The sequence below is a fragment of the Ctenocephalides felis genome, unplaced genomic scaffold (genome assembly GCF_003426905.1).
Source record: "Ctenocephalides felis isolate EL2017-DRISC unplaced genomic scaffold, ASM342690v1 CF-g0.4_SCAFFOLD_00118, whole genome shotgun sequence".
In the NCBI taxonomy this organism is placed as follows: domain Eukaryota; kingdom Metazoa; phylum Arthropoda; class Insecta; order Siphonaptera; family Pulicidae; genus Ctenocephalides; species Ctenocephalides felis.
The window spans coordinates 18,243-30,785 of record NW_020536272.1 but is presented as its reverse complement, the minus strand read 5'-3'; the positions used below and the strand labels follow the sequence as shown (position 1 = coordinate 30,785).

The 12,543-nt window shown below is 30.3% G+C and overlaps 1 protein-coding gene across 1 annotated transcript; it reads right to left on the bottom strand.

Moving 5' to 3' along the window:
• Positions 1–2,664: 2,664 nt before the first annotated feature.
• On the bottom strand, positions 2,665–3,315 carry LOC113376239 (protein ZBED8-like; the record flags this gene model as incomplete). Its single annotated transcript, XM_026616180.1, has 1 exon — positions 2,665–3,315. A coding segment is annotated over exon 1 (651 nt), but the record flags the coding sequence as incomplete, so codon positions are not given.
• Positions 3,316–12,543: the final 9,228 nt, after the last annotated feature.

Below are 12,543 nucleotides of genomic sequence, written 5' to 3'. Positions count from 1 at the left end.
AAAGGAAGATTGTGCTCAGCTAGAAATTCCAAAGTTTTATTTCTGCCGTGTTGCTTTGTTATCAAATGATGTTTCCCACTTTTTTTTTGAGTAAATGATTTGAATTGATTTTTTGATTCGAAGCCGAAGTGATTGATGACAAATGACTTTAGATTTGCCATGATTTTTAATTATCGTGAGCTCAGCAGTGAAGGATGTATTACATAATCTGCATCTAGCTTTAAACTTGTCTGATACATCTGGCATTAACCACGTGTTGAACTTGGTATCATTCACCCATTCTCTCAAAATTTTGCTTTCTACGTGCATAAAGTTTCGGCTTTTTAGCCTGAGTCTTCTTGTATCTTCATCAAACTTATGTTACTCATCTTGTTCGAAATCGTAAACACTTGAAATAGAAAAAAAGAAACACTTTATTCTTCTGTAGGATTTAGGGCTGGCATCTAATCTAAATCAATAAATAAAATACTTTTAAAAATACAAGCAGAAACTACTAGCTATACCAATTGATTTGTAAATAATACCTGATTTAGCACAAAAAATTTTTCAGCGGATTATAATTTCATTGTAAATTACTGCAGCCACACACAAATAAATATCACAGAGCTCCAAACGATAAATGGCTTTCGAATCCAAACAACAAAAGTGTACATACAACAAAGATCACGTTACTGAGAGTGTAGGTACCATAGATAATGTAAACTAGCTGTAAGTGGAATTGTCTTGAGGCAATTATGGCAAATTGCTGGAACTTCCCGTACCGTAACGAAATGTTCGTGGAATACTGAATGTTTTCAAATAGATTATTATAAATATTGTAACATTGTCTAATATTTATAAGAATTATATAAACTGAATTGCAGAGTTGAAATTATTTGTAAAGTATATTAGAACTATAGTCAGAATAAAAATAAAATCTGAAATAATTTCGATATACAAAAAAAAAAAAAAAAAATTGGAACAAAATTGGAACAATTTTTTTTTTCCAAAATCAATTATTTTGTTAAGACAAGCAGAAAGTTCTTTGAATCATTTAAATCGGACGCTTAGTTCTCTCAAAAACAGCCATTTTTTGCACATTTAGCTCTGTATCTTCGGCACGACTGGACGTGTCTTTGCCAAAACCTAAGCACTACTTCTTCCAATCATTACAAATTGAATGTTTTTTGATCACTCAAATGCGACACTCCGTTCTCTAAAAAACTTGATTTCTATTTTCTGCACTCTTTACTCCGTATCTTCGTAACGGCTGGTCCTGCCTTTGCCAAATACTAATCAGCATATCTCCGCATCAATAGGAACCGAATGTTGAATAAACCATTCAAATCGGTTAATCCGTGCGCCCGAAAACCTGAACGAAAAAATGCGGACACACAAAACACACACATACATCCATTTTTTCTGAGGTATGGCAAAATGTTCAAAAACCTCTGATACGTGAAGAAATGGAAAAATTTTCATTTTTGATGTTTGGCCCATTACTATAACTAATGCCACAAGTGACAATAAACACGCATACATGTAATGTAAGAACATTACGATTTGGAGAAATTGTATTGCTTCATCTTTGACACAATTTCTTCAAAATCCGGACTTTAACATGTCAGAGCAATTTTAATACAATCTTCGGCATTCAATCTATTTCTCCTCGATTTTATGTTTATCAGACTGGAAAAGTTTTGCACAAATATGTGGTTCCAAATGGAAGCATTTTTCTCACCGCTTCTTCATGTGCTATTTCAAAACTCTTTGCAGCTTTTGACATCCAAAAACATGACAGATTTTGTTCACTTCCAAATTCAATACGTGCTTCGGTATTTAAACGAATTTCCAGAATTGATTCTGCCAAACCTGCTGGTTTTTCCGGTATCATGAAAGTTTCACATTTAAAAAGATCTACAATCCACTCACAATACGTGTATCCAGATCTGGAAAGTTCTACCAGGTGAAGTAATTTTTTTACAATTCTCCAAAAACAAAGCTAACCTTGGAAAAGATGCTATCTTGTTCTCTTCTACTTTCTGCCTCCAATATTCGCTGAAAAAGTATTAATATGCTTTTCGTGTAATTCTTTAATATATTTATGCTCTCAAAAATGTCTGCTAAATATGCGAAATATGCCACTGAGGAAGAGTTTTTAAAATTTTCAGCAACAATATTTTTTTGAAAAACCCTAGAGATTTCAGCTTCATTTTTAAGAGTCCATACTCAATTTAAAATATTACCGCGAGAGAGCTATCTTACTTCTGTATAATAATGGAGGCAGGTCTCAGCTTCACTATCCTGACATAATTCACAAAATAGCCGCGTATTTAGTGCATGTCCCTTGATAAAATTTATAATCTTGATAACATCATGAGTGTGGGTTATTTCCCCTTACAAAAACTGAAAAACCATAAATATGACCCAGCATAGCTGAAGCTTTATCCAAAGACACCAAATTGCACTTTTCCCATTTTAATCTTTGTGCTTTGAGCTATTCGTTTACTTTATTATAAATATTTATTCCAAGAAATTTCTGTTGCTAACTTGTTTTATATACAATTCAATATTTGTAATGAAACCAAATATCTTCGCTTTCGCATCGACAAGTGTTTTATTTGGTCCTTGGAGTTGTTTATTTAATATATTTAATTTTTTAAATATATCTGTTAAATAACTTACAAACGCTTTACCATCGATAGTTAATAAAATCTTCATTTCAGGTTTGTCATTTAAAAATTCACTTAAAACATCGAAGAGTTGCATAAATCTATTTAAGCAATTTCCTTTGGAAAGCCATCTTACTTCAGTATGAAGCAAAAGTCTCACATAGCTTTCATTTTGCTCTTCACAAAACAGCCTAAAAAGACGTTCAGATTTGGCACTGGCTTTAATAGCATTAATGCATTTTATAACTGCATGTAATACCTCATTTAGAACAGGCGAGATATTTTTTACAACTAAGTGTTCCTTATGATTTACACAATGCACAATAACCATTTCAGGATTTATATCTTTAATCAATTTCAAGCAGCCATTTTTCTTGCCCATCATGTTAGGAGCACCATCTACAGCACAAGATGTTATATTTTTCATAGATATGTTCTTCAATTCTAAATAGTTTGTTAACTTATTATATATGTCTTGGGATTTAGTAGTGTCTTCCAGTCTTTCGCAGAATAACATTTCTTCAGAAAATTGCCCTGCATCAATAAATTGTACATATGCCAGCAATACAGCCCCACTGTCTCTCAAGGTCGATTCATCTATTTGTATTGAAAAATGTCTGGTTTTTAACTTATCAATTAATTGGTTTTCAATATCGTCACTCATTTCGTCTATCCTTCTGCAAGCAGCATTATTACTGAGGTGCTTTCACTTCTGTGCCATCTTTTTCTAAAACTGTTTTAAGAAATGCTGAATTAATGGTTTTATGGCGCTAGTGGGCCATTTATTATTAATTAATTATATCTTGAAATTAACCGCATTTAACTGATGTAGACTCGTTGATAATGTGAGTTTATTCATAACTCAATTTACAATGAAACTGATATTATATAAATTTTGATATCAATTTTTAGCCCGAAAATTGATCGATGATCAAAAACCGCGAGACCATTTTTCGATCGTGAAAAAACAATAATCTAGCCAAAGCTTGCTAGATGCGACATTCGCATCAGCGTAGCCCAAAGTATGCTGTGTAGTTTTGTCATCACATTGGTGTCATTCTGTCATGAAACATAATGCATTCCGCCATAGTTTTATCAAATTTTCTCTTATAGTGTGGTTTTTTCCACTTTTGCAAATTAATAATGAAATTTGATAACTCGCCTCAAGAAGACGACTGTTTGTTGAAGACCGTGCAGTAAATAGAGACGGCAATGATGTTCTTTTCTCAAACTTTCCTTTTAAAGTTTTAAAATAATTCAAATCTGAATTTACATGATCACGATGTTTTGCCTTCAAATGTGCCTCAAGACGACCTGGTTTCATTGATTCGTTGCTCAAACACTGATGACATAAGACAAAAGGGTATCCGCTTTTAAATCCGCTTTGACGAGTTTTTCTCTTACTTGTTCCACTCATTTTATTGTGAGCTAAAAAATATTATAAAACTGTTTGAAAATATGTGTTAAAAATATTTAAATATGGCAGAAGAAACGTATACGCAGAGGAAAAATATTAATGGTCAACAGTCTTTTTTATACAACCTCTATAAAAGCTTATACCTGCGTGGGTAAAAAAAACGACTGAAACTTTACTCTGGAAAAGGTATAAAAAATAAAATAGTAAATTAAGTTATAAAAGCAATTTTTTTAATTCAACAAGAGTTAAATTAAATGAATAGTTAATTCAACTTTGCTAGTGAATATTTCTAACAAAAACCATACAAAGGTTATTTAAAGTGTTCTCTATAAAAATTTAACCCATAAAATTTATTTTTTGTATTGATTGAATATTGTAGCTATTATTTCGTAAAATTTCTTCAAAATAAAATTAAATCATTGGACCTGTTTACTCAACGGCAGTCCCAATTCACTCCGCTATTAAAGTAAAAAGAACCAGGTTACGAATATTTGAAAAACAAAAGACACATTTCTACAATGATGAATTAGCAGGAAGTTTTCCTGAACATAGTCAGATAGTTGTTTGTTTGATATGTGTTGTGATAATTGGTTTGATTTTTACAATATAATTGCTCCAAGTCAAATTGGACCTTTGTGCCCCGCCCTATCCTATTGCATTATCTCATTTTTTTTTTACTTGACAGAAATTTCTGTATAATTGAATGCTTCTATAAATAAAATGGACTACTCACCAATTGATAATATATTAACAATATATTATAAGTATATTTATTAACTCAACAATTAATCCTAACAATTTCACTCACAAATCAACACTTGAGTATATTTATAAACTCAATGATTAATTCTAACTATTTCACTCACAAATCAACACTAACGTTTATTTATTAACTCAACGATTAATTCTAATGAATCAACACTTACTTCAATTTAACACCGACTGAATGATGGGAAACACTAAAGAAGGCTTCAAGTTTTCGGGGTTTTTCGTAACATACGGCAAATTTTGCGATAATTCCCCGATCCTAGCTACTGATTTGAACTTCACTTATAGAAACCAATACAGATAAATCTAGTGTGCTCATTTTAAAGTGCGAATTCTTCGTTTAAAATTGAGATAAATGACTCTTTTATGGCAAACAAAATTATATTTAATAATTCTTTTTTTGTAAAATCTAATAAGTATTTTGAAGCAAAAAAGTAAATGTAGTATCCAGAATTTTCAAATTGTCCCCCTGAATTTACAATTTGCCCCCCGGTGCGCGTGCGCCCCACGTTGGGATACACTGGTCTAGACTTTCTAGACTCTCGCCAGAGCTCAAACTGATTCTGTGATTCTAGGATTTATCGGAGAAACGTCAAAATATTTTTCATATAATATAAAATTTTGGCTATAAATTGAGATATTTAATATACCCCACCGCCTAAATGGAATCCACATGTACACGATGAGCAAAACAAATTTTAAATCGGTTCAGTATTTTAGGCGTCCATCGCAGCTGAACAACTTGACATTAATTATAATTACCTGTGACCGGATTACCTGTGACCGGAATCCCTCTCATAGGACAACAGCTCCCTTATGTCCTTCGTCATTTCATTAATTTCAAAGGATAATTTGGATAGTTTGTTTACGATACTATCCAACTTGTTCTCTGCTACATATATATTGAGACGAATGAATTTGTTTATTGGAATTTAAAAGATTTTAATAAATAGTTTAAATATATAAATTTTAAATAATGTACCCATCTCCATATTGGGACTCTCCTCTACTTCTCCATGTTCAATTTCACATATTACTTCTGCAATAAATATTAACATGAATGTTTTGTTGAATGATATGATATAAAGATATTAAATAATGTATCTTTCTCTATATTGGGGCTATCCTCTATTTGTTCGTTTTTCTCTTGTTCACTATCAACACAGGATGTGAACTCTGCCCTCGCTTCATATACTTTATTAGTTTATGATTTGAAGATGTATTATACACCTCCCCGTAACAATTTTTACTATTTCACAGTATCAGGAAGGGGCTTACACCCCTTAATCATTTTATGAACCTTCAATGGAGAAATAGTTTGTTTTCTGGGCATTAAGAGTTCACGAACAAGGTATATGTCCACATTTATCCTCCTTATCGTAAATTACGTCATCCCATGCAGGCTGCCTGTTTGACGCGAAGAATTTCATTATTTGTCCAAAATTCAACTGAAGATGAGTGAAACAATAACTCCTATGACAATTTTTTAATGGAAATCTTATCAAGGTAATACATGCAATTAAAGTATTACCAGGTTGTAGCACTAGTGGTGCACCATGTAGAGAACTCAAAATCCAAAACATGTAAATAGAATACTAGAATTGTAGAAGGCAACATCAAGTTATATATCTTGAATTTAAAAAATATAAAGCTTTTGTATTGAAAACATAAGCTGAAAGATATTTACTTCCTGGTAAATATATTAAATTTGAATAATTGTTTTTTTTTCAATTTTCTTATTTCTATTTGGTAGAGTGTTGCATGCCAATCCACTACATAAAAAGCATAACTCGTGTTTTAGTAAATCTAGAAAATTGTTAGAATGTGTCATTTTTTTAAATTATTTTTTAAATCGTCCGGATGATATTGAGCTGTTTAGTTACGTGTGCTACTATGTTACATATAATTTTATTTGCTCATGAGTTTCTTGTTAAGCAAAAATAAATCTAAAAAAACCAACGCGTTAATAATGCAGTATGTAATGTATCGTAAATTTGTCGGTAGTTTTCTTGAATTGTGATTTTTTTCGAAATCAATGTTGTGATAATAAAACTAAATAATGTGTGATTTAGTCTTTGAATATGTAAAGTTAGTTAAAATATATAGCAGTCACGAAGAAACTTGTTGAATGCTAACAAAACAAATTTGGAAATAAAATAAATAACTAAGAAAAGAAAATGAAATTTTTAAAGAAAATAATAGGAAATGTTAAGATAATAAATTATGGTAATAGGAGAATTATAAATAGAATGAAAAATTATTAAGTACATGAAACAAGAGATAATGACTGAATTGAAGTAAAACCACTATTATTGAGGTTCAACAATAACTAACGATAATATAATAACCAAATTGAATCTATCGGAACCAGAACAATTAAGTATTTTTGGAAGTGAAACAAGATAGCAAGCAATATGATTAATATTTACTATAATGACTCATTTATTTGAATACGACAGACGATATGAATATTTGAAGAGAAGCATAGTCATGGAAGGAATTAACTTCGATTGAGACAAATGCATAACACGAGGATTTAGTGTATAATGGACAGTATTTCATATACAATTTTGATTTCGATAGTCTCCGTAATTATGATTTATTTACATTACAATTTTCTTGGTCTATTTGTTGTGACAATGAAAAGGAAATGTGATTTATAATGCTCATTGTGATGCCAAACTATTTGGAACATCCAAATAGAAGTTAGTTCCAATCCAGTCAAGGACATTTATGTCTTTATGATTGTGAACTACTCAAAGTAGTTTTCGACCAAATAGAAGAAACCGCCCTAGATTTACATTATTAACCAAATATCAAATTTGAAACGGATGCAAAGTATGAATACTTCATACTTCAACATTTTTTTTTTAATTTTGGATCTATTTGGCTACTTAATTATTTTTCTTCGAAGATCAATACCGAATGTTAAATAAAATGATATCTATAATTCAGTCACAGAAGGAATTATGACACATTTAATAATTTTGAGATATTTAGAAAAGGTGCCATCACAATAAATAGTATCAGCTTGAAAATTCTTCATCGCCATGCATAATTAATCAGGAACATAGTTTTAATTTGTACGGATTTCTTAACTATGGGTTAACTGACCTTAGTTTAGCCGAAGAAGGAAGTGACATCACAATAAATAATATTCGCTCAAAGGTTCAAATCAAGAGGATTGTTTTAATTTGTACGCAAATCGTAACCATGTATAAAATGCTATAATCTATTGGCAAACGAAGATATTTCAATACTTATATAAATTATTCAAGGTCGTGAAGACTGATTTGTCCAATTCAATTGTGATTGTAAAATCTTGGGACCTTCGACTGACTTAACTGATCTCTGGTAAAAGTTCTTCCCAATCTTTACCAAATCACTTATGTTTATGTATCTACTAAGTTTGTTAAATTGATATAAAAAGGAAATTGAAACATTATGCAGCCTGGATATTATATAAAGAAAAAGTAATATGGAGTAAAATCGATTCGCACTCGACATCGATATTAAAAATTGTATTGATATTTGCAAATATTAAGAAATTCTTGAAGAGAATAATCAGTTTTTAATGCAATAAGCTATATTTAACCAATTTTAAATATTCAACGATCAACATAAGTAACTTGTAGGATAAACTTGTAAGATATAATAAAATTTTCTTTGTTTTTCACTAAACTTACAATTGGAAAACTACAAACGCTTGAATACATTTCTACAAAATATTCATTGTGATAACTTCAAAATAAATGTAAAATTATATGAATAATTAATAATATAATTATAGTTACTAATAGCACATACTATCGCTATAATAAAGGTAAAACATGTTTCTTATAATTTTAGTTCTATTTTTTTTATTTTGCCACTATATTAAAGCTATACATATTTAACGTTGCATAAGATTTATTTTTGAACATACAAGAGACTGCGCATTTTGTAATTGGTTAAGTTTTTATTCCTTTACTATAAACGAAAATACTTCATTTATATTTTTTAGTTCCGTATACGTTTCAATGTTTGTAATGCTCAAATTTTCGATCCATATTTTATTTAAGTATGCTTTTTCATGTCGTTGCTTGTACCATCTAAACTCAAGTTGAATATTTTATTTTTTATATATACGATTTTTAAATTTCGGAAAAAGGAATGTCTTCCACATGTGCACCACTTTTTTTTCAATTTCATGCGAATTGTTGTATAGTGAAATATTGAATTTTTGAATAAAAAATCGGAGTCTTTCATGCGTTCTAAGTCACACTATTATATCTTGTATCTTGAAACCTCGTGGATTTAAGGATCTAGAAAAATGGAAGGCGACAGAGTTTATAGTTTTCATGCTATATGCAGTCCTAAAAACTTATCTGCCCAGAACGCTATATAAAAATTTTCTTAACTTTCATGCTGCTATGAGAATTGTATGTTCAGAAACTCTAATAAAAAATTATGGGATCAGGCATTGGTATTGATCGAAAAATTTTGTTCGCGATTGGTAAAACTATATGGAGAATGCGTCCTTGTATATAATACCCTGTATAATAACCCTGTATATAATACCCTTGTATATAACCCTGTAAACAATTTTATATTGCCGTTAGGTTCCGGTTATATAAAAATGTTACCTAGTTATATAACGTCAACCTCACCGTCCCTAAGAAATTTTATTACCTGGAGATAACTATTTCCTACCCTGTTAGTTAACTTGTTATATAACGTTGTTATGTTGCGGTCGCATACGGTAATGTACCTATGCGATATGAATCAGCACTTTTAGAAATGCGTTTAATTAATGCGTAAATAATTGATTTTTCTCTAAAAAAAAAGATTTACTCATATTTCATTGTATTTATTATTTAAAATTAATATTTTACAATAAACAAAGTAGCAACAAATATTTTATACTAAACAAAACAGTAATAAGTATTTTATAACAAACAAATAGCAACAAATATTTTGTACTAAACAAAACAGTAACAAATATTTTATAACAAACAAATAGCAACAAATATTTTGTACTAAACAAAACAGTAGCAAATATTTTATAACAAACAAATAGCAACAAATATTTGTTGCTATTGTTTGTTATAAAATACTTGTTACTGTTCTGTTTAGTATAAAATATTTGCTGCTACTTTGTTTGTTATAAAATACTTATTACTGTTTTGTTTAGTTCAAAATATTTGTTGCTAATTGTTTATTATGAAATATTATGAGTATTTTATAACAAATAGCAACAAATATTTTGTACTAAACAAAACAGTAACAAATATTTTATAACAAACAAATAGCAACAAATATTTTGTACTAAACACAACAGTAACAAATATTTTGTACTAAACACAACAGTGACTTATTTCATAAATATAGCAACATATATTTTAAACAATAAAATTTATTTCACAAAAAATATAAAAAGAAAAGAAAGTTACAAATTATTCTTGTATTAAATTGATTGGATTTAGTTTTTTCACGGCTCTCTCGTGCCTCTGCCTGGCGAACCGCAGCCACTCACTCGTTATTTTATCAATTTCGCTTTCTGGCAAGCTGTATTTTGCCACAAAAACACCTTTAAACAATTAAATCATAAATAAACTACATTTCAATATACATACAATATATAAGCTGTTTACTGCATTTATTACCTTTGATTATGTCTATATATTTTGATATTATACATGGGCAAGTTTTTCTTGCGACCTAGCCATGAATATCTCATGGCTAGGTTATCCACAAACATTCTGCTTAATGTGTTCCCAATATGATCTTTGGGATCACGCCCACCAATCCTGATAGAAAACTCGGTCTGCAATTAAAACCATGCTTTGATTAAATATAATTGCATTTTATTAAATAATTTCATATATTTTGTACCAGATCAATTTCAAATTCTTCTGATTTTTCTCCACCTAGGTTTTCTTCTAAGTCCTTGACTTCTTCCACTGTTCTCAAAGGAAAATTTTTATCAAATATATTTGTTCTTTTTTTGAGGGAAGATGCCTGTATTGAAGGCTTTTCTAGGTCGGCTATTTTCTCCTCTATAATGATCACTCTTTTTAAGACATGATCAACAGAGGCTAAAAAAAAAATAAAAATTGGAATATGTATATTATATTGAATATTATGATAACTTACCTTGAAGAGTTGTAAAGGCATTGATCATAAAAGAGATTAATTCTGTAATAAAATTGTTATAATTACAATCAACATATTTAATTTATTAACATGAGAACATACTTAAGTATTAAATTACCTTTGGGAGCACCAACAAGCTCCTGAATGTGTGCTGCTCCCACAAACATTTCCTTCTCCCTATTGCTTTGAGGAACTATGATAAAAATAGTTACTATTAAATTTGAAAAATATTTATACTTAATAAAATCTCAAATCAGTATCATTTCTTGTGATTGGCCCAGTCTCTCCAGTTATTCTGGAGCTTACTCCACTTACAGTAAATTCTGGAACAGAGCTCCTTTCTGTAATAAAATTGTTATTACGATCAACATACTCGTCTCTCAGTCTCTTTTCCGCTCTTCCCTTTGGTGCTACAATAAAAGCAATAAACATTTAATTTGCAAGATGTACAAAGTAAATTAGTATAATGAACTACAATCATTACTTGTCAAAGCCTCGATTCTTGCTTCGAGGGCAAGCACCGTGTCACTGGTCTTCTTTCGGAGACCCCTCCCAAGCTGCTCCTCTGTAGATGAGTAATCTGAGTCAGCTGCACGCTTGCGAGCTGACTCATAAGTGTCTAAAATCAGAAAACGAATAATGTACATGAAATTAGATTACCTAAACTCTAAATAAATAATATTCTCACCGCAGAACCCAACAACAATTATGGGGGTTTTAATCCAAGTGGAGTAATCCGGCTCCACGCGCCTTATCATCAATCGTGTCGGATTTCTGCATTTTGATGGCCACCAGCACTTTGACCACGAACCATCGTCACCTAAAATTAACCAATTACTTGGAATTTCAGTGTGACCAGATTCGTCACAAATAACCGCAAATTGCTTTGTTCTACAAATAAAGCAATATAAGCATATTAGTTTAATATTACAATATCGTTGAATCACGAAATATATTATTAACTTACCCCAAGAGATCCATAGCGTTAATGTTAAAATTCAACAATTCACTATCACAAAACTATAAAAAACAACAAAACTCACAAACGCTAACCTCAATATAAGAACCCTTTCGACGCTACAGGAAGAATAGAATGAGGCTTTATTTACATTCCTTAAAGCACGTGTTGTTTTAACATGAACCTGTCTATGTTGGCACAGACTCACCAACCATAGATATACAAAATATTATCATGATACCAAACAAATGCTTATTTATCTATGATACCAACATTAAATAAATTATAATTGACGACGGCGCCTTGAACTAATCAAAGAAATAAAAAAAATACTTTTGAAGGTTAATTCACAATATTAAATTAACATCGTGTGAAATATTTTATGAAGCGAGAAGATAATAATGGAGTTCAATATAAAAAGACGTAAGCAAATGAAAGATTTGACACCGCGAAGAGTACGCCAGATTGTCGCTCAAACAAAAAAACATTATTTGAATAGTATAAAAATCAATCGGAATGAAAGGTATCATCTGAACAAGAAGTAAATAGTAATAATTATAATGAAAATATTCGTTATAGTACCTTTTCAAATCTATTAGACACCAATTTCGAGA